This window comes from Myodes glareolus, chromosome X (assembly GCF_982192425.1).
Source record: "Myodes glareolus chromosome X, mMyoGla1.1, whole genome shotgun sequence".
Classification (NCBI taxonomy): domain Eukaryota; kingdom Metazoa; phylum Chordata; class Mammalia; order Rodentia; family Cricetidae; genus Myodes; species Myodes glareolus.
In genome coordinates this window covers 39,275,150-39,298,320 of record NC_142053.1, presented here as the reverse complement: position 1 = coordinate 39,298,320, position 23,171 = coordinate 39,275,150, and the positions used below count along the sequence as shown (strand labels likewise).

Sequence of the window (23,171 nt, the reverse complement as noted above, 5' to 3'; positions counted from 1 at the left end):
ACACAGGGCAATGTACCCAGGTTTTTTTTTTTTTTTTTTTTTTTTGCTAAGCTAAGCCAGACTCTAAAGGGTAAGTTTCTTTCTGGAGGCCAGGCTGCTAGAGCAGGCAAGAAGGCTGGGAGGGGGAGGAGTGAGAACAAGAAGGGGGACCCATTCCCCCTCCTCTTCCCTCTGGCTCCGAGCCTCTGTGGGAAGAAGCCCTTGGCCAATGCCCCGCTTTAGTGATGCAGGAGAGTCCCCCAACCCTCCCCCTGCCTTGCTACTACAAAGCCCCATGCCATGGGGGCAACTGGAGCAGGTGGTGATGACTGGGAGAGAAAGAAAGGCGGGAGGGAGGAAGGGAGGCCCTGGGGAGAGACAAAACCCTCTCCAGGAGAATGTTTTAGCAGACACATCGCCAGACAGAACAAACAGACAGAGGCATAAGAGTGTGCTGCTGAGCGTCAAGCGGCTGGTTACCTTTGTGTGGGATGGGGCCATCTGAGTGTCCAGAAAAGATGGGGAGGAGAGGGCAGGATCCTGGGATCTCTACCTCTCTCAGAACTGCTTAAAGGTGGCAGTGTTTTCTGCCTACCTATCGACTTGCCAGGGATGTCCCAGAAATAGGCAGAAAGCACCTATTGAAGATGGCAAGGCACACTGACAACCAGGGCTCCTCCTGAGGCAGACAAATTTGTTTCACATCTTGATTCTGGCAAGCAAGACCATTGAGTCACCTCACACAAGTCCTTTAAATGACTATAATCCATGTGTCTACCTCTAAAAAGCACTCAAGGATTGAGAATGACACCAGGGAGCCTGGGGAGATGGCTCAGTGGGTAAAAGCAATTGCCATACAAACCTGAGGACCGAGTTTGAATCCCCAGAACCCATACAAAGCTGGAGCTGTGATACAAGTGCCTATAAACCCAGAGCTCTGCGGGAAGGTGGAAGGTGGATACAGAAGAATTGACACAAAATTTCATGCTACTTCATCCCATATATGTAGCAGGAAAACAACAAAGAGAATTTTTCAAACAAGGTAGAAGGTAAAGACCTTCAATCAAGGTTGTCCTCTGACCTCCACACTTGTGCTGTGGCATGAACCTGCATTTATACACCTGAATGTACATATACACATGATACAAGAACATACATGAAATAAAGACTGAAAACAGGAAAGATGCTTTTCATGCAGAGCAGGTTTCTGTACTCTTCAGTGGGCTCCTATCTTTCTTATAATCTATGGGTTACAGGGAATGGACATCCTGCCACGCCAGACCAGTTAATCATGCTGTACTTCTTGTTCTCTCATTTCTGTCTCTGCCTGAAGTGCAAGGAGGCATACCAACCCTGAGAGAACACTTTACCGCTATCAAAGCCTGTCACAGACATTGCCTCCTTTGTTCCCTACAAGCACCCTTGTGAGACAGAAAGGACGAGGAGCATCAGCTCCAGTTTTAAAGATGAACAAATAGACTTGAGTGCCTTGTGTAAGCTGCAACAAGGATCCATGAGGGAGGAAGGAGGAAGGGGTGGGGGAAGACAAGCATCCATCCTTTCTTTGCTAGTACCATTCAGGAATTCCTAGTTGAAAACTAGACAGAAGAGTAAGAATCGTAAGTAACCAACACGGCCTTTTGATTTTAGGTTGTCAATGACAGATGCCTACCTATCATAGGTACACACTGGACCTTCACCTCCTTCAAATGTAAAACTCACTCAACATGAGGACTGTCTTATTTTTTCTTTAGTGGTACCCTGAAGAATCTGATACCAACACCAGTTGTCATGAACATCAGAACAAAATGAACTGGTGATTTTGAAAAAGATTCAAAGAATGCTTGCCTGCCTAACTGGTGAGTGCTCAATCTAGGCTTCCTCATGAGGCAAAGGAACAGGGGTCAGGGTGGGGAAAACAGATAACCTAGACCCTCAAGAAACCCTGCTCTATACAACAAAATCCTGGTTTCTACAAGATGTAGTCTACCCTGATTGTCTCAGAAAGCTCCATGACTGGTGTCTGAGTTAAGCTCAGACAAAAGCTTCTCGATTAGAAGCTAACAATCTATGCAGGCTAGCACCCTGCCATATCCTTTAACCACACCTTAACTCAAACGAGACACAAAGGTGGTTGGGGCAAAGACATCGGGGTGAAACCATATAGTTACCTATAACTTTAGTCTCCACTTTTCGAATCTGTCCCAAGCCTTCTAGAACTAGTTTAGAATACTTTCATACACAGCAGCTGACCTCCCTTATCTACGTGTTCCCTTCACCCTCACTGAGGAAATTACTACCAGAGGGATCTGGTAGAAAGTCTACCTTTCTAGCTCATATCCCCCCATGTTGATCTCTTTGGTGTCCACGCACCCTTGCCTCTTCTGAGACGCTTGCCATGTGCTTGGTCTTGCACTTTCGTTTTCCTGATGGCTTTTCTGAATTTTCAAGGCAGGCTGGTTCCTCCAGGTTATTTGGGAGGAAACCGTTTGGTGAGTCCGAGATCCCCTGGGCTTTGCTGGACAAGAGAAGGTTCCTGTTCCTGAGGCAGTGCTCTGAACTTTGGGAGGAAGTCTTCTGCTTACGGGCCTTTGAATCTGAACAAGAAACAGGAAAGAATGACTGTAAGAGAAATGGCACACCATCCTTTAGTGCTTTGCCATAAAAATCCCTCCTCTACCCATAAGAGAGTTTCCAGCCCTGCCAGCAGGGGGCAGCCCATCTAGCTAGCCCCCAAAATGTGGGTCATTTGAAAAGGCTCTCCCCATAGCCCAGAGCAAACCAGAATCTCTTTTCAGCCTTTTCTCCATTCTCTTTCTTTCTCCAAAATGAAAATCAATTTAGCAGCTTTGCTGAATAGTCAAGTACAGTGGGGATGTAAGATTAAAGTAGAAGCTGACTTTATGGTCTCAGTTCTCCCCATCCAACTGTCCTGTTTGTCACTCTCTGAAGACACCAAGATCAATACAACAGAAACTCCCCAATTCAGAAGGTGCTATGGGCCTACTTAACTTATGTGTAATGGCAGAAAGCTACCGCCTTCCTTGATTGGAAATCAAGTCACTGGTATCACTGGTACAAGGCAACATGTGTCTAGAAGTGCAATTTCAAAAAGGCCTGCTACAAACTCCACTAGCAAGAGCCTCACACCATAGGGCCTGTCCTAAACCTCTTGTGTAGGTGACATAAAACATTCACTTGCACTCACAATAGAGTTGTGTGGCTTGTATGTGTAAATGTATATGTATGCAGTTGTGTGAGTATGGACACTTGTGTGCTATGGTGAGCACATGGAGGTCGGAGGTCAACATCAGGTTTCAGTTCTCTGCTTCTACCTTGTATTTTGGCAAGGTCTCTCTTGTTTGTTGTTGCACTATGTAACAGGTTAACCTTGAACTCAACGTGTAGCCAATGGCTCTGCCTTTTTCATTCTTCTGCCTCTACCTCCCTCCTGGAATTACAGGCATATTCCACCCCAGCCAGTTTATATAGTACTGGCAATCAAACCCAATCCTTTGTGCTTTATAAGCAAGCATCCTAACCAATTAAAAACTAGTTATTCTTATCCCTGGCTTACCATTAACTATGCAATGGAATAGAAGCAATTCATAATCTCTTTGAACCTCATTTTTCATATCTATAAATGGGAAGAATAAATTTCAAGTTCCAGAAATGGTAGCAGAATTGAGGTGATACAAGCAAAATTTTCCATAAAGTGTTATAAAGATTAAGGCATTAATATTATATGACTTCAGTACAAGATTGAACACAGCCTAGCACACAAAAGGTCAACACGGCTATGAACTAACTGTAACCTCAGTTTCTACCACCTGTGAAATGAAGGGATTGAAATCCCAGAGTTCTCAACTTACTCCCACCCCAAACTTGACATGGACTCTCATATGTGAAATTGCCAAGGGCAGATGCAGATGTAGGAGTCCTCATTCAAAACTGGAAAACTGGGTGGTATGGTGGCTCACGCCTTTAATCCCAGCACACGGGAGGCAGAGGCAGATGGAGCTCCATGAGTTTGAGGACAGCCTGGTCTACAAAGCAAGTTTCAAAACAGCAAGGGCTATATGTAGAGAGACCCTGTCTCAAAAACAACAATAACAACAACAAAAAGGAATGAAGAATTGGCTATAGCTTATGCATATAAGAAAGAAGCCCTAGCTGTCCTCCTATCCCCTTTTCCACCTAGTATATTAGTGGGTTCTCACAGTATATCCAAAAAACACTGTGCTACATGGTCTCTAATGACATTTCCAGCAAGAGCACTCAAACTCGGGACTTTTTTCTTCATTTTTTTTTTATTTAAAAAATTTTCCAGACAATATATTTTGAAAATGTTTCTCCTTTCTCAGATCCTCCCCACCTACCCAACTTCATCATGTTATTTCTCTCTCTCTTTCAAAAAAACATCCCAGCAAGAAAAAAAAAACATGAAATCCATTTTGTGTTGCCCAACTATTCATGGGTGCCCTGGAGTGTAGATGATATACCCAGTGTCTCTCCATTGAAGAAACTGATTTTCACTTTCCCAGCAGGTATCTTTTAGGTTCTGTCTATGCTTTGTTTTCTGAGACAGTGTCTCTCTGTGTAGCCCTGGATGACCCAGAACTTACTCTGTAGACCAGGATGACCTCAAACTCAGAGATCCACCTTCCCCTGCCTCTCGAGTGCTGGGATTAACGGCATGCACCACCACCATCAGACTTCTTGTTTTTAAGACAGGGTCTCAGTATATAGTACTGGATGGCCTGAAATTCACTATGTAGACCAGGTTAGTCCAGAATTCATGAAGATTCACCTACCTCTGCTTCTTGAGTGCTGCAAATAAAGGCATATACCACCATACCCAGCTTTAATCGACGCCTTCTGACCCAACAAGTTTGGGTTAAAGCAAGAGGAAGGAACAGAACTATGCCTTGTGAAAACTGCAGGAAACATGGGGAAACCACATTACAGAGTTCAATAAAGAAGAAAATAAATAACCATCTATTCCATGTACCAAGGGCAGGGCAAACTCTGTAGTATATTCAGTTGCAGAAGAAACAGAGCTTTATGCTAGCCTACAAAAGCACAGAGTGAAGGTGATGGGTAGGTGCATGGAAATGGGTCTTTCTACCTCTTTCACAGAATAAAAAGGCAGACAGTCATGCACAGGATGAAAGGAGAGGTTACAAGAGTTAGATAGGAGTAGGGTGATCTGTCTAGTTTGTCCATTGCCTACTTCTCTGACACTGACCTCAAAGCCAGATAGTAAATAGGTAAGGGAACCTGGAGCTTTCTGAGGAGAAATGTTATTAAGAAATTCTCACATGGGCTGAAGAGATGGCTCAGTGGTTAAGAACAGTAGATGATCTTCCAGAGGACACAGGTTTAATTCCCAGCACCCGCATGGGTTCACAACTATCTGTAATTCCAGTTAAAGAGGATCCAAAGGATCTAATGCCTTATTCTGACCTCCTAACTTACTGCATGTATGTGGTACACATATATACATACAAGGAAAACGCTCATAAACAAAAGAAATCTCAAAAAAAATAATAAAAATACAGTTTACAAAGAAATTTCTGAGCCAGGTGGTGGTGGTGCACACCTTCAATCCCAGCACTCGGAGGCAGAGGCAGATGGCTAGTTCCAGGACAGGCTCCAAAGCTACACAGAAACCCTGTCTCGAAAAACCAAAAAAAAAAAAATCTGCACGAAGAGATATGCCAACACCAGTGGCCTCAATTCAAAGCTCCCAGGCATATCCAAGAAGAAGAATGATATATTTTTCAACAATCTGGGCTGCCTCCAAAGATACCTTAATCACTGCTGTCCTCTATGTTTACTGGTAGATGTTCTAGCAAAGGCTAGTAAGTCCCTACCATGATGCTGTGGAAACTTATCTCTCTATGTATGTCCTGAGTAGCAAATAGGACCAGGCAACTCCAAAGAGGTTCCTCTCATTGAAACAGCTGAGAACTCAAGCTGGGAGTGGTGGCACACACTGTTAATCCCAGCACTCAGGAGGCAGAGGCAATTGGATCTCTGTGAGTTCAAGGCTAGCCTGGTCTAGAGGTTTTTCAGGATTGCCAGGGCTACATAACAGAGACATCTCCTAAAAAATAAAATAAAAAAGAAGAAAAAATAAAAAAGAGCTGATAACTCTATGAGAAGCTCCCAAGCTAGGGAAGCAGCCTTCATTAGAGAGGACTGAGTGATACAAAAGCTTCTTGTCATCCCAACAAGAGGTGGAGACCAATGGTTTGACAGCTTGTTCATGACTAATCCATTTCGGTTCTGGCAAAAGAAGGGGAAAATTGCCCTTGTTCAGATAGTTGATGAAAATGAGCTCAATTACCCTCGAGTCTTAGGAATAGATATCATATACATCTCTACTTAAACAGAGTCAGAAATGAGGTGTAGCCTTCTTTGCATTATAGTATACCTAGGATCTACTGACTACTCAATGTGAGCTGCTTTTACTTTAGACAATAAGGGAGCTATACATATTTATCAGCAGCTCAGAGTGAATACACTATAAGAAACAATTGATTGCTGCTTCAAAGGAAATGGTCAGTGAATAAGGAAAGACGAACATGTTCCTATAGGATCCAGAGATGGGTTTTTTGTTCATTTAGAAACTTACTATGGGAATGAACCTGAACTGTAGCTAATGAAAGATACTGGTATAAGCCTCTTGTCTATCCCTTCATGATCCTATTTAAAGCATCTGACATGGTCACAGGAAGTTTTCTTTCTGAACTACCCGCTTTCACAGCTCAGGACCAGCAAATACTCTGCCACCTATGTCACCTCAAAACTTTACTCTGACTCTGAAAAACTACTGTGGCTTTAACTGAGAAACCAGATTTTACATATTTCAAGTTTTTCTGTTGCCTTTAGAAAACTACTACTTTTCATTTTAGTTTATGAGCAAAGGCATCCCAGGTATGGCAGCCAATGTCCTCCTTATTTGTTTTAAGACAGGATCTCACTATGTAACCCAGGGTGACTTCAAACTCACTGTCCTCTTACCTCAATTTCCTGAGTGCTTGATAATGGGCTTATACCACCACACCTGGTTCTTCTTTCTTTTTTTAAAATTTATTTATTATGTATACAGTGCATGGATACATATTATACATATATATACTATATGTATACCTGCAGGTCAGTAGAGGGCACCAGATCTCATTATAGATGGTTGTGAGCTACAATGTGGCTGTTGGGAATTGAACTCAGGACCTCTGGAAGAGCAGCCAGTGTGCTTAACCTCTGAGCCATCTCTCTAGCCCTCCCACTTTAAAACCCAAGATTACAAAAGAGAGAACCTATATTCTCCAAAGACTTGACTCTTTCAAGCCAACCAAAACTCCCTAGTACAACAGTGGCCCATGCCAAGAAAGTCACCATGGCATGGACCACAGGTTCAGATGTTTATAAGAAGGTGTAAGGCAGGGGTTTCCAAGTCCTCAGTTTACCAGTAGGCTAGTCTAAATTCATTCCTTCTAGATTTGATGCCACATACTGGTGAAGAGGTGGTATGAATGCCACTGTGCCTGCAGCTTCCTGGCTGACTTCCCAACAGGGATAGCAGTCTCATAGCCAACCTTACCTGCTCTCCCTTTCCGACGTTGCTCTTCTTCTTGTTCTGTCAAGTACTCTCCAGTCTGGTATTTTCGGCTCTTCTGTCGTCTCCGTTTCTTTCTCTTCACCAGGCCCTCTTCCTCATCTTCTTCCTCCTCTTCATTGGTGTCCCACATTTGCCGGGCAGCCTCTGTCCTCCAGGGCATCTCTCGGGCTCGCCACAGATGTCTGCGGCCTTGGCTCAGCAGGGTCTTGTCCTGGGCATGATGGCTGCGATACTGGGTATCCCTTTGGGTCTTTCTCACCTTTCTTCTCTTAGCTGGGGTAGGAGCCACCTCCTCCTCTTCCTCTGTAGGGAAGACCTCCTGGTTTCCCATGTCACTGTCTGCCATACCAGCAAAGGAGCTACAGATGCTTCCTATGAATGAAATATACAGAAGGCTTTCAGGTGTTTCTTCATGGAATTAAGTATGGTATTGATACAACTATCCTGAAGTAGGATTTCACAAAGTTCAGGCTTTGTCAGTTATTAGTGGTATATTTACACGACAGTCTTTTATGCTTAAGTACTTACTTTATAGAGTACAAAATACCATACATACAATTCTTAAGTAGTAAAAATCATCCTTACTCATCCATGGCACAGTGTTTCCTGAATTCATTTCACAAACTCTTGCCTAGTGTTTACCAGGAGCTAAACACAGCATAAAGGGCAGGAGAGAACTAAAGTGCTCTGCTGTTTGGTAAAGACCATCTGAGCTGAAGGCAAGAGTTAGGTAAGGAAGCCTGGTGTTACAACTTAGGAATAAACAACTCTCTGTGATTCACCATTATGGCCAACAGAGCTACCCTGGCCAAGCAGAATCATCACAAAAGAGTGTCTCTCTCTAACAGGGAAGCAAGGAGTCCCATTCCTATGGACATAGCCTGACTTAGGCATGTCCCAGTAGAACACAGCAGGCCCGCTTCCATTAAACTGATCCCACCCCCTACAGAGTAGCCAGAAGTTTAAGGGTGGAGTTTTCTTTCTCGTCCATCTGCCCATCCACTGCAGCTGTTCCTTGCTGCTGGGAAAGCACACCCCCTCCACTCCTGATCACCCGGGGACAAACAGCATCTTTCCTACTCTGCTGGGCCACCTTGCCAAGAGGCTATTTTCTCTCTCCTCACTTAGCCTTAACTCTGCTAACAATAAAAGCACAATTCTAAAATTGGTCTAGTTTTACACTATAGGAGATCTAGCAGCTTCCTCAGAAACAACACCACCATGTTTCTCCCAAAGCCCAGCTGTTAACACAACAATCCCTAGAGCCCAGTGAGGTCAGCGGAAGACAGCAATGGTTGGAGGGAAAAAGACATCCTTGACCAAAGCTTCAAGTTGGTCAGACTATTTAAAGATAGCAACTATCCCACTAAACTTTACATTATATGGACCAGGCCGGGAACAGTGTGTTCTAGTTAATCTAATATTATTGTTAATACAGAATCACCATAGAGATCACACAGAAACCACCAATTTCCAAAGAATCAAATACAGCTCAATGTGTTTAACACAAAAATGGGACTGGCCATAATGTAATCACTCTTTGATGAATCAGAGGACACTTCAGGACTTTTCGAAGCCTCCAGGTCATCATTATAAGCCCCAATTACCACAGAGCTCGTCATGTGCTGGGGTGCCAGTTAAGGAGATGTCAGATCATTGACTTTTCATTGGGTCATGTTTCCTTGCAATTTGCATGGAAATCTGGGTGAACGCAGGCAATCATCTCTATCCTGTTTACCAACAGAGAGCCAGCAGAAAAGAGCACAAACTGGAAATGACTTCTTTAGACCCTAGACGAGTTCAGTGGATCAAAAGTGATAGTGCCTGCCCAGAACACTCAATGGCCTTTCCACGTTTCTCCTCTTAGTTGCAGTGGGAAGCACCTCCTCCTCTTCCTGAAGGGAAGACCTGGCTTCCCATATCACAGTTTGCCATACCAGCAAAGGAGCTACAGATCCATCTCATGATCACTGAGGCTCATCTCAAGTACAGACCTTTAGGCTTAATCTCATCATCCTATGTGATAGGCATTATCAAAATTTCCTGAGTGGCACGGGTCTTTCTTCTTTCCATCACTGGTTCTTTTTTTGTTTGTTTGTTTTGTTTTTTGAGACAGGGTTTCCCTGTAGCTTTTGCAGCCTGTCCTGGATTAGCTGTTATAGACCAGGCTGGCCTCGAACTCAGAGACCCGCCTCTGCCTCTTGAGTGCTGGGATTAAAGGCATGCACTACCACTGCCCGGCTCCCATCACTGGCTCTTAACAAGAGATAAAGCCAAATCCCTAATCTAACAAAGCTAAGATTGTAGGTGATCCCTCTGCCCACACCCAGGACTCTCTTGTCCCTGCAAGGAGACTGTCATTTTAGCACAGGGAAGCAAAATTCCAATTGTCTACTTGTACCAGTAGCAAAACCATCCAACCCACTTTTTCAAGGACACCAAGGCAAGATTTTACTCTTACTTAGTCTTACTCACCAGACTGACTGCGTGTCCGAGTGCTCAGAACCACAGGGATGAAGTCACGGAAACTGCTCTTTGCTTTCTTTTCCAAGGAACCTAGAGTGATGTGTGGTTTAGAGGCAGAAGGCAGAAATATCACAATTAGAAATCTATAAACCAGAAAGCCCACATGGGATGTTCAAATGAGAAAACCAAAAGGTTAGTGTTGACCCTGCAGTTACCCTGGCTTTACCCAACTAACTCTCCTTATGCCACCATCACTACCCATTTCTTTGGGAATGGTAGTTTTGAAAATTGGGGGCTAGGTCATTTTTACTGGCACCAATAAAGGCAATACATCCAATCAACTCAACAGCATACCCCAAAGTAGAATATCTGCTTACATAACTCAAAGGTTAACTTAACTCTGTTTGTTACATTCTAACTGAGCTGTAGCAAGTTAAGGCAGGAAGAGGTAGACAAATGGAAACAAAGTAGAAGAGGTAGGTCATGTCCAATGAGCAAGATCATGAACGTGGACTATTGTAGCCAGGAATGCCTGGGTCATCTCCCATAAAAACATTGAGGGACCGTTCACAACAGAGTACACAGGTCAAGTATACCCCACACCCAATCCAAACATTCTGGGTATCCTTAAATGATTGAAAAAGGGCTTGAGACATCTGTAAACCTTTCTAGCAAGCTAGCTAGTCAGCTATTGGTTTTTAATCTTTTTAGAATGGGAGTTTTCCAACATACCAAAAGGTAGAGAAAACAGTGTTATGAATCCCAATTCTGCTGGTTTTGTCTAAGTATTCTTACAGCTGCTTCTTCTTTGAGTCTTTTATTTATTTATTTATTTTAAAAAATTTTTTCCTCCCCTCCTCCCAATACCTTCCCACTCCCCACTTCCCTTCCCTCTCCAGTCCAAAGAGCAGTCAGGGTTCCCTGCCCTGTGGGAAGTCCAAGATCCTCCCCCTCCATCCAGGTCTAGGAAGGTGAGCATCCAAACAAACAGACTAGGTTCCCACAAAGACAGTCCATGCAGTAGAATTAAAACCCAGTGCCATTGTCCTTGGCTTCTCAGTCAGCCCTCGTCCCAATGCCATTGTCCTTGGCTTCTCAGTCAGCCCTCATTGTCAGCCACATTCAGAGAGTCCGGTTTGATCACATGCTCCATCACTCCCAGTCCAGCTGGCCTTGGTGAGTTCCCATTAGATCAGCCCTGCCGTCTCAGTGGGTGGATGCACCCCTTCACAATCCTGACTTCCTGGGTTAGTGACTCTATTGTAGAACTTCTATCTGTTTACAAGTCACCTTATTCAATGTTAAGACTTCAGAATGTGTGGTACTCTAATGCATTAGGCCAGGATACATCCATCCTCCTTGGCTGTTGACTTCAGAGGTTCCAATTCTATCTCTACTCCACAGCAGAGAAGGATTCATTTTCTACTCAATCTCTCAACTACTCTCTCCCCACCAAAATTCCATTGGATCCCTTGGGAGCTTAGGCTACAAGGTCATGCATAGTCTTTGGGACCTACCTTCCTCATGACCATCAGTTCGTTTTCCTGGAGGTTGGGACTCTGGCTTTGTTGGCTTCCGGTGCTTGTGCTTTCCCCTGACTCCATTGTGCTCTTTTCCTGAATCTAAAGCCCCTCTGGGGCTTTTCGTGGTGGGTTCCTGGGGGTCTCCAGGCAGCTTCCGGCACTATGAAAAGGTAGAAAGAGTCAGATCTGAGGTCAGGTTTGCTTCTTAAGAATGCTCTCCCACAGTCAAGTTATGTGCCTGTTGCTCACGCATGGATATGAACTTCCCAGAGTTAAGACTGGGGGTGTCTGTGTCATAGCAATATAGGACACAGTGGGCTATAAGGGCTCTCTTGGACTGAGTCAAATGCCCTTGCTGGTCCCTTCAGGCATCCATATAATTTTAAAGATGTCTACAAAATCTGTATTCATGGCCCCTGAACACACATCCAAAGTTGTTTTAAAAGGTCCAAAGTCAGGACCCATACTGTGCAAACCCATACACAAATAAGAGATAGGGATTAAAGAAAAATGCCTCTTCCGCAAGTTGTATAGCTATATAGTTTAAGCAACATCACTGTGAATAGTATTACTATCAATTGAAAATAATTCTGAGAACTGTCAAGAAAAATTTTTCTCATGTACCAGTTAAGGCTATAAAATGGATTTAACTACAGCAATGAGAGGAACATTACATAGGAGGTGTGATTTCCATCTCCCTGTGAAGATAATGGACAGGGCTTGGTTTGGTATACCATTTATAGTGAAGCTGAGTATACATTAAAGGCTGCTTTACACTCTGTATCTATCACCTAGAACTCTAGCATTTGCTTTATCATAACAACTATCTCAATGAACAGATGAAGAAACTGAGACTCTAAGACAATAGGTCAACTGACTTTTCCTGGGCCACACACAGTCTAGCGTCCATACTAACTCAAGGGATGCTACTTACCAGGCCACCCTGCAAAGTAGCTCATTTATACCTGCAGTAAGAAAGATAGAGTTGGGACTTCTGGCCCTCAGATCTGGGCCTTTTCTCATCAGCCTTGAAAAATCTCCTTCCCTATTTGCTGTCTCTTCATCAGCTGTTGCTGCTCAGTCCCATTCCCATCTACTGCTGGCTTATCAGATTACACACTATAGGAACTCTACCCAAAAGTCACAAATTTTCACAAGCTTTCAGGTCCCTCTATGACACTAAACAAAAATGGGATAAGTCAGGCGGTGGTGGCGCACGCCTTTAATCCCAGTACTTGGGAGGCAGAGGCAGGCGGATCTGTGTGAGTTTGAAGCCAGCCTAGTCTACAGAGTGAGTTCCAGGATAGCCTGGGTTACAGAAAAAAAAATCATCTCAAAAAACAGAAATAAACAAGCAAAAAAAGAATGGGATAAAATAGTTGTTTCTAGTACTGTAGATGTAAGGAATGCGAAATCATTAAGTTTTTAAACAGGAAGCATTAAACATACTCAAAATCAGCTAGGCATGGTGGGGCACGCCTTTAATCCCAGTACTCAAGAGGCAGAGGCAGGTGGATCTCGGAGTTCGAGGCCATCCTGGTCTACAGAGCGAGTTCCAGGACAGCCAGGGCTACGCAGAGAAATCTTGTCTCAATAACTAAAAAACAAACAAACAGCAACAACAAAACCAAAAATAACCAAAACAAAACAACAAAAAACTTTGAAGTTATGTGGTGGTCAATCTTGATTTTTCAACTTGGCTAAATTGACAAACTGCTATGTAAATCTGGGTGTATCTGTGGGTTTTTTTCCCCCAGAGAGAATTAACTAAGAAAGGAAGAGACCTGCTGTAAAGGTAGGGAACATCATACCAACCACGGGCTGAGGACTCAGATGGAAAATGGAAAAGTGATGCGCTGAGAAGGTAGTTCAGTAGGTCAAGTACTTGCCACAAGAGCATGAGGACCTGAGTTTCCTCACCAGAAAAATACTAAGTGGGGTAGTGTATGCTTTTAACCCCAGCACTAGGGAGGCAGAGCTAGGTGTATCCCTCAACAACTGTATTATAATTGGTGAGCTCCTGGTTCCAGAGAAAGACCCTGTCTCAGAGCACAAAATAGACAGCTAACGAAGACTCACATCCAAGATTGACATTGGGCCTACACAGGTACCTGGGGACATGTATACCCACACACAAGAGCACACCTAAACACAAAATAGGAAAATGGGAGCCCAGTACTGCAGACATCCAATAGTATTTGCAGTCTCTCTTTCTTTCCCTCTCTCCTTCCTTCCTTCCCTTTTGGCTGCCACAGTCTGCTGTTTTACTCCACTACATTCTTCCCACTATGAGGGACTGAAATCTCCAAATCCGTGAGCCAAAACAAACTATTCTTCTCTCATTGTTTTCTCAGCTACTTAGTCACTAGGATGAAGACTGGCGCTTTTTCCCCTAATCACATCTGTATCACCTTCCAGTACAGTTATCAAACCCCAGTTCCAGCAAAGAGGATGACAGCTCTCTCACTGATGGGATATTTGAGGGGAAAGAACCCTCAATTCTCCAGGTACAGGCATTATCCATTACTCAGCAGAGGACTAAGCTGAATGAAACTCAAGTTACTGCTAGTTCCCATGAACCAAAGTGTCAAGAAACAAAGACCTAGGGAGAAAAGAGGAAAATGAAGATGACTGCTTAAAATCTGGCCTTCAGGTCCATTCAAAGAACAACTATTTTAAGTCAGGAGAAATAAAGTTCAATACACTACAACTTGAACATGTCCTATTTATTTCTAAATATTGTTTTTAGTTGTCTCTTTTGAGTATAGATCATTAACTTTTACATCCTAAAATAGACATAACAAAACATCTAGAAGAGATTTCTGTATGTATCTTCTGTCAGGGAAGCGGTGAAAGTAAAAATATATGATGCACTCCAACTACACAAGAAGTTGGGAGGATGGAGAATCAAGATCAGTGTTCAGGTTAACAGAGTTAACAAGAATAAAGGATAGGCAGCATCAAATGAAACAATTCTTTGGCAGGCAAGATGCCCACTCAGTAGGAAAAGAACTGCTGAAACTGTCCACTGACCTCCATACAGATGGTGCAGCATGCATGTACCACATATATACACACACAAATAAATATAAATGCAATAATAATTTTGAAAGAAACACAATTCAAGCAAGCAACAGGAACCTAGTCTGCCTCTTGGCCACTCCTAGCAATGGGCTGTTTTGATTTAATGCCTCACCTTAGCTTAGTTATCAGTCATGTGTTTCTCAAGAAAATGTGACCCAACAAAACACCTGGATTATTTGGTTCCCAAAGGGTGGGGGGACTGGAAGTGCTGGTTGCTTTCTCCTTATCCTGTAACTTTATTCTCCGCTCCACTCATTTTCCAAATGGCCTACTGAACTAATCATCTCCTACAGGAAGAGCTATCTATGCCTACCTATCATTAAGTCAACATGGCAAGACATAAGCTCCATGAGGGCAGGAGTCATTCTATTTGTGATACTAAAAACAAAAGGAGCCACTGACACCAACTGAGTGCTTAATTACGTGCCAAGTTCTATTTTAAGCACTTGTATACTATCTCATCAATTTTAACAGCTTTACTGAGCTATGCTGTACAATTTGTTTACTTACATGTACAATGTAATTGTTTTTAGTGTAAATACAGAATTGTGTGACTATCACCATTGGTCTCCTACAGGAACTATCTCATCGCCCTGAACAGAAACCCTACTCCCATTAATTGGTTATTCAGCAAATCCCCTGGCCCTAGACAACTATCAGGTTACTTTCTCTCTTATCAATTTGCCCATTCTGGATATTTCATATCAACATCTCATTTAACCTTTCCACCAACCCTCAGAATAAGTACTATTATTTGTCTCATTGCAGAGATGAAGGAATTAAGGGTAAGAGGGATTAACTAGCAAGCTTAATCAATGTCACAGAGTTAGGAAGAAGTAGGGCCAAAAAAACCCTATCAAAAAGTTCCTTCCTTCCCTGGGCCCCAAACTGCTAAGGCCAGTGGTCCATCATCTTTAAAGGACCAGGAAGAACTGGTCCTTGGGGAAAAGCCTGTGATTAAGTGATTTCCTTCGCCAGTACGTTCTTCTGCTTTCCAGTTTTATCTAGGACAATGGCTTCCCTGGCCCCAAGGATGAAATCATTTCCTACATCCTATGAAACAAGTTTTGCCCTTTCCAGGTAAAAAATATAGAGAGACCACGAATTAAAAGCTCTGTCCATTCATCAGCTCTGTTCACACAGTTAAGCTGCTCAAGAACACTGTCTAGGAGTGGGGAGGGAGGGGGTCAAATTCAGCAGAGACCCACAAATGAAGCAGACCATCAGGAGTTCTCAGCCATACACTGGTACAGACCTTGGTTCCCAGGGAACTCCGGACCACGGGCTTATCATGTGGCTGTGGCGGTGGTGGTGGCGGTGGCTGCTGCTGCTGCTGTTGTGGCTCTTCCTCGTTTTCCTTTTCTTTGTTACACTTCACCTTTTTGGGTGGCAGAGATTCTGTCTCTTCATCTGGTTGCCAACTGTTCTTGCAAGTAAAGACCCCAACGCTTTCCCGCTTGACGCGAGTTTGCCCAGCTTTAGCCCGAGCTTCAGCCAGGCCCCTTTGGGGAACTGCTGGGAGACCATCAGCCCGGAAGCAGTTGGCTAAATTGAAGACCACATCACCATCCACTTTCTCCATTTTCACCCGCCCTAGATCCACCTGACTTCCAAGCTGTGAAAGGTCTGTGCTGGGGCCCCTCTTGCTGCTTGGAACCACGTCTAAAACGAGTTCCTTAGAGTGGCTGTCATGAGGTAGCAAAGGCAGCTCAGGCATCTTGCACAAGTTCTGGGGTGTGGCCAGGACCAGCTCATGGGACATATAGGTAGCAAGCACTTGGTTTTTAGGCTTTGTGTCTCCCGCCAGCTTCAGGCCACAGGCTGCCTGGGGGCCTTCCATCTTCGGAGTACTATCAGAGCAGAGGTGGCTCTCAGATTCTTCAGGTCCCTGATTCACTCCAATGTCCCCACTGCTAGGCTGAACAGACAGTGCCAGGGTCCCTGTCTGAGGGCTGAGAGTCAAAAGGACAGGATTGACTTGTTCTTCATAAGGCTTGGCAGCAATTCGGCAAGTTTTGTTCTTTGTGACAGCATCCTGTTCTGAAGCAAAGGGGCCCCCAGGCCGTGGCTGCCCCTCAGGAAGTCCATGAACAGCTTCATTGGAGCCAAGAGATGACACACCAGAAAACTCAGAAACAATGCTAGTGGGCCTGATAGGCACCCCCTGACTGGGGGTTAGTTGCCCAGCACTGGAAATGCCAATAGAAAGCAGAGATGCTTGGTGGTATGGTGACCAGCCAACAGGCAGGACCTGGGTGCTAGTGGGTTTCCCATTGACAGAACATCGTGGGTACATATTTGCCAGCCCTGTAGGTTTCCATAAAGATAGTTCCTTGGTTTGGCACCCTGGCAGCCCAGGGGCAATGCGGGCTGGGGTATAACGGGATTTGACTGTGCTTTGCTGTCCCTCAGCACCAGCACCAGTCTGGCTGCCTTTCTTCCCACAAGTGGCACCAGTGCTCTTAGGCTCTCCTTGATCAATGATGGAGATAGGCTCCTGCTTGGGGAGATGGCGAGGATCTCGATTAAGGCCCAGGTTAGGGTCCTTGTTCAACAGCAGGGATGCAGGCACTGGGTTGGCCACTCCCACATATGTGCCAGGAATGGTGCTGATCAGAGCAGTTGAGTTTTTTACCCAGGTGCTTGGGTCTCCATTCCTCACCATCTCAGGAAAGATAACAAAAGGTGAAGAAGTGGAGCCCAGGCAGGAAGTGACATTGCTGCCGGCAGCCTGAGTTGTGCGCTGAGACCTAGACAGGACTGTGGAAAGGAGGGCCTTGCTGCTGGTGTGCACAGGGGTCAAAACAGGCATGGGAGGTGTTTTACGCTGGTTCGGCAATGGAAGCTTCTGGCGGTTGGACTTGGAAGAGAGGTCAAGAGGCATCTCACTGCACTCGGGTGGAGAGGCCATCTCTCTCTCCAGCTGTGGAGGTGACTTGAGAGGAGAGAAGGTAACGGAAGTTCCTTCTGTTTGTTGCTCGGTGCCACCTGGCATCTTGGGGGGGTGTGGTGGGACTGAGTTTCCGCTGGGGGCTGGCAGCAAAGGCTGTGAAGTTGGAAGCACCTTGGCAGAAGCAGTGGTGAGGGAGGTATCTGCCAAAGGTCCAGGGACCCCATCAGGAGCAGGCTGGGTGTTAGTGCTGCTGGATGGGGACGTACAGGAGAGCCTGTTCACCTCTAAAGAGACCAACTTCGAATCTGAAGCCAAAGGCCGGGCCACAGAAAATGCATATGGATAAGAGCGGAGCTCTGGGGAGGCCAACACACCGGGAAGACACCTATCCTGTAGGTAAGATGGCAGGACTGGGAGCGTGAGTGTGGAAGAGACTCCCAAAGTGGTTGGCAGTGTAGCCACACTGAGCGGCTGCCCACAACTCGGAGGTGGGATGTATACCAGCGGCTGGTTAGGGGTCAACACTGTCCCTGGCTGAAAAGAAAGGGGGACTTTTTGCATAGCTGGCGCCTGAGCTGCAGGAAAACACACTCGACTCAAACTGAAGGAGGCTGGAATGGGTGCTGAGGTGGGGATGGCAGCTGGTGTGGCAGCCGGCATGGGCGTGGGGGCTGGAGTAAAGATTGGGGCCGGGGTGGGTGCAGGCACCGGTGTAGGAGCAAAAGCAGGGATAAGGGTGGGGGTAGAAGGCGGGCCAGAAGATGGGGTTGGAGTGGGCATTGGCACAGATGGAGGGGCAGGAGCTGCTGGAGGCGTGGATGCTGGCATGGGAGCTAGAACTGGAGTTGGGACAGAAGCAAGGACCAAAGTGGGAGCTGAAGGAGGCACAGGAGCCTGGATCAGGGCCAAGGGAGGTGCAGAAACAGAGACAGTGAGAGGAGTAGGAGCAGGAGCCGACAGTGGCACTGGGACTGAGTGGGGAGCAGACGCGGGCACAGGCACCAAGACAGAGGCTGACACGGAGAGAGGGTTTGAATCAGAGATGAGAGTAGGCACCGAGGGCGGTGCTGGAGCTAGAGCGGGCACTGGTGCTAGGGGTGGAGAAGGAGCTGAAGCCGATGTGGCAACTTGGACTGGAACTAGTCCTGAGTGGGGCACTGGGGCTGGGACAGAAAGGGGAACTTGGAATGGATCGGGAACCGATGGGGTCACAGAGGCCGACCCAGGGGCAGGAGGGCAGATAGGTGTCGGAAGCTGACTGAAGTTAGTGGTAACTAGAGGCAGGGTTCCCTCCACAGGGACTCCAGTTCCCAGAGTTGCCAAAATGAAAGTGTTCTTCTCCCCAACACTGTGCCGAGAGTCCAAAGCCTTTACTCTGGCTGGCGAGCAGTCAACCTGTTTGCTCATTTGGGTGCTTAGGGGAGTCCAGGAGCAATTGGCCCTGCTATGGCTGGCCTCAGTGCTATCAGGAGTGGGCAGCTTAAGCCCGTCTCCTGGGCTGCTCAGTGGCACCAGGAGGCCCTCAGCCTCTCCTGCATTCCCAACATAGTCCATTTTTGGCTGGGGATCATCAGGCTGATCTTCTGACCTGTGCCCAAGTTTTTCTGTTGTACTGCCATCTGGGTTTGCCCCCCGGGCATTGCTGCCACTTCCAACTGCTGTGAGCTCCACCTGCAATGAAAGAACAGCATGCCCATCTTAGCAAGCTCTCGGCAGCTGATCCAAGTATCCTGAGGCCCCTAAGAGGTAACTGCTGGTCCTTTCTGCAACTCAACCAACTGCAAAGTACCAATGTACCAATTTCTATCTCATCTAGAGCAACATCTGTCTTCTTGCTGCCATTCTCAGCCACAACCCCCCGGAAAGCTCACCCTTTGATGGGCAGCATATGACAAAACATAGATCCTTACCTTGGAAAAACTGCTGCTGACACAAAACTCCTGAGATCCAAAGTGCTGGCAGTCACCTGTCGTGGATTCCTCATCAGAAAGAGGTGCTCCTCTGGCAGGGAAGACACAACCAGAAAAGGGACATAAGGCTCAGACTTAGGCCTCTGACACTTTCTCTAGACAGTCCTGCCTGCCTGCCTTCCCACAAAACTCTACCTCACTTTCCATGGTGGCTTCAGGGGATAGCAGAGTACTAAGGGGATCAAGGAGGCAAAGCAGAGTCTCTGCATGTGGCTTTGCAAGTTCTTCAATAGGAGCCTTGTCTGACCAGAATTTGGGGCTACTTATCCTGCTTTCTAGTGTTCTCACAAAAAGTGTGGGTGAACCCCATCTTAGCACTTTCTCCTTTGCCCTGGAGCTTACCCATCAAGGTGACCATTTCAATCTAGGAATACAGGGCATCATCAAACAGAGATAGATGTGACCTGTAAGCCTCAACGGCATGCCAATTTATTTTATTTTAAATCTCAGTTTGCTTCAAGTCTATATGGGAAGTGCCATATTAGAGTAAATCTCTTCCAAAACAAATCACCATTCCCATTGTGTTTAAGTCTACTCCAAATCTGAATCCCCTGTTCATCCAGTGGGCTGAGCATGCCTGGAGACTGTACACATTCACATTTACCAGCACATACAACGACTCTGATTTGAGGCTATCTGGTCACTGACACTAAGAGGCTCTTTAAATACTACATTTAGCCAAGCATGTGTCATGTGTTTGTAATTTGAACACTTAGGAAGTGGAGACCGGAAGGTAAGGAACTCAAAATTAGTTGGGCTACAGGAGACCCTGTCTCAAAACAACAGCTAAATGGAGTAAATGTGGCGGTGATCCACATCTTTTTAAATCCTGGCACTCAGGAGGCAGAGGCAGGTGGATCTCTTTTGAGTTCAAGGCCAGCCTAGACTCTGGTCTACATAAGGAATTTCCAAGCCCTTAAAAGCAAGGCTACGTCGTAAGACCCTATCTTAATTTAAACATGGCAAAACAATACAACAAATGAACGAACAAATACTTCTTTCTCTCCAAAGGAATGGTTCTAGAACTCTATCTGGCTCCAGCCAGCATTTTCCCATCTCATAACACACAGGGAGCACCTTCCCTTCAGCCTCTCTGTACCACCACATTTTCTCCCTTCCCAAAGGGAGCCTCTCAAAGCCACGGACTTCACGTTCATATTGGTATGAGCCATAAGTAAAGGCTTAAGGCCAGAAAGCTGCGGCTCAAAGGATAAAAACCCAACTGTATCCCCCACCTGTTCATAAAGAACTCTTTAAATTCAGGTAAGAATCTTCAAAAATGTTACATTTGACAAAACAAATAAATAAACAAAAGGATCAAACTGCTAAAGTTGAAGGACAAACACCCAAAGTTTGGTACTCTAAGTGCAGCAGGAACACACTGCCCCTGCACTAGGGAGCATATCAATAGGGCAGCCGCCAGGGTGGGAGTGGCTGCAGAGGAGGTGGGGGTCAAAGAACAAAGCTGCAGCAGGTTTTCTTGGTGGGCAAAGCATAAGACTACTCTGCCTGCTCTTTGTTTGATTTTGCCTGCCATCTTTGGAGCCCTGCCAGAGATCCAATACAGCCTGTGAAGAAAAGTCAGCCCCTGCCTTACCAACCACTCTAGTCTAGAGGTATTTTGGGTGCCTGCAGCCAACTCCAACAAGGAGGAGTACCCTGCAAATAACTCTCTCCCTTTGACTGAAACAGGGACTTCCAGATTGTACCTGGGGTAAAAGAACCCAAAATGACAATGGGGATCAGAACAGTCCTCTCCCCATCTTTTCAGTGTTCCAGAAGGGGATAACCAAGGGGGAAAGGCTAGTTCCCTTTAAAAATCAGCTAGGGTGGCAGAAGTGGGAGGGTTCCACTGCTGGAACAAACAGAGCGACTGTGAGGCAAGGGATTTGGAGGCAGTTGGGGGTCTTGAGGAAGGGGAGGGCCCCAAGGAAAGGGAAAACACACTTTTCACATCAGCTCCTGAGAGACCAGAAAAGCAGGACCTATATGCACCAAGCCTTGGGCTGAAGAAGCATGTTCCAACTAGAATCACCAGGGATGGTTTAGAGGGAGGGCTGTGGGGGTGAGGGGGAAACAGCAGTCCTTGCCTCCAAAACTCCACATGGGAAGGCACTATTTGTTTACATTCTTTCCCCTCCTGACCATGCACCCTCCCCACTTGGTGGGCTCCTCCTTGGGCAGAAATCCTGCTTTGAAGCAGAAGCTATGTTCTTGCAAGCCAGCAGTTACCAGGGAAGCCTAGAGTCAGGCAGAGAAGCGTGTGGTGGCAGCAGAAGCAGCACTTCTGGCTACTCCAGCCATGCCTAAGCCTCACCACCAGCCCCCAAGCTCTGGGAAAATGTGTGTGATGATGTTTCAAATCCTCTGAGGGGGATGCAAAGCTGAGCAAATATTTAAAAAACGCTCCGCTGAGAGAGGAGCCTGGGATCAGAAAGGCAGAGGCAGGGGGTGGGGGGGGGGCTGGGTCAACTGAGCAAGGTTATGGGGATATAGGTGAGGGGGGGGAATATAAGGAGATTCCCGTCAGGACTGGAAATAAGTTCTGTTTCTTCCCATTAGAAGCCAGTTGGTATGCTCAAGGCTTTGTTGAACTTAACCAAAATGAGCCACCACCTCTCAGGGCTGTTTTCCTAATTATTAAAGGCTAACACACCTGGACCTGTCGTGCAGGCCCTTTTCAGTTCCTGTTGGGCCTGGGTCTAAGAAAATAGTCAACCTAGAATGCATGAAACCAGCCTCTTACCAGCCCCTGAGACTTTTCCTATTTGAAGTCTTACTGCTGCTCCAGGACCCCCTTTACTCCAGCCAAGGCCTTTCCCAAACACTCAAGGAAATGTGGATATTGGCCTTCACCCCAAACTCCTAATTCATCTCTCTAGCCTGGACTCAGATGGCACTGTCCTCTGATAGTCCCATGAAAATGCATCATTCTCGAATCGAGACTCCATAGGACCTGTTCACACCACACCTCAGCACTTACCAGCAATGTACTAAGATGTACTACCGGTTTGCTCTTGTATTGAATAAATACTTAATTAAATGCCAGAAGCAAGCAAGCCGATTTAGCTGGAGGTTTGACTATAAAGCTGACCAACCACCTGGAACAGTCAAAAAGGCAAGGCCTCCTGTTCTCAATCATATTTGATGAAGCTGGGAAGATTTCTTCAATGGCATTTTAAGTTTATCCCCAAATACAGCTTTATACCTCAAATCTGTAAGGTCTACATTAAGTTGGAAAGGATGAGGGAAGATGGTTTTTCCATAGAGTAAAGCTGGGCTTGGTGGCACATGCTTATAATTACAGTACTTTTGGAGGCTAAGACAGGAAGACTTTCTTCCCATGCTACATAGCAAAATTCTTGTTTCCAAAATGGGGGAGAGGGTGGGGGCTGGAGAGATGGCTCAGCAGTTAAAAGAACTTGCTACTCTTCAAGGGACCTGAGTTTGATTTCCAACACTCACATGGCAGCTCACAACCATTTGCAAGTCCATTTCCAGGGTATTTTATGCCCTTTATTTGATCTTTATGAGTACCAGGCATACGCATAGTGCACAGACATACATGCAGGCAAAACACCTATACACACAGAAAATATATAGATTTATATAGAAAGGACATATTATAT

General features: G+C 45.7%; 1 protein-coding gene across 6 annotated transcripts in view; it reads right to left on the bottom strand.

Moving 5' to 3' along the window:
* The window catches only part of Bcorl1 (BCL6 corepressor like 1), a 68,157-nt gene that overhangs the window by 21,788 nt on the left and 23,198 nt on the right, over positions 1-23,171 (bottom strand). For all 6 annotated transcript variants that reach the window (XM_087902934.1, XM_087902936.1, XM_087902933.1 and 3 more), the window contains 6 exons: positions 19,483-19,573; positions 15,935-19,243; positions 11,590-11,755; positions 10,082-10,162; positions 7,589-7,978; positions 2,353-2,576 (listed from right to left, as the gene is read on the bottom strand). In XM_087902934.1, the coding sequence (XP_087759060.1) occupies positions 2,353-2,576; positions 7,589-7,978; positions 10,082-10,162; positions 11,590-11,755; positions 15,935-19,243; positions 19,483-19,573 (4,261 nt within the window). The remainder of the gene's footprint in view (positions 1-2,352; positions 2,577-7,588; positions 7,979-10,081; positions 10,163-11,589; positions 11,756-15,934; positions 19,244-19,482; positions 19,574-23,171) is intronic.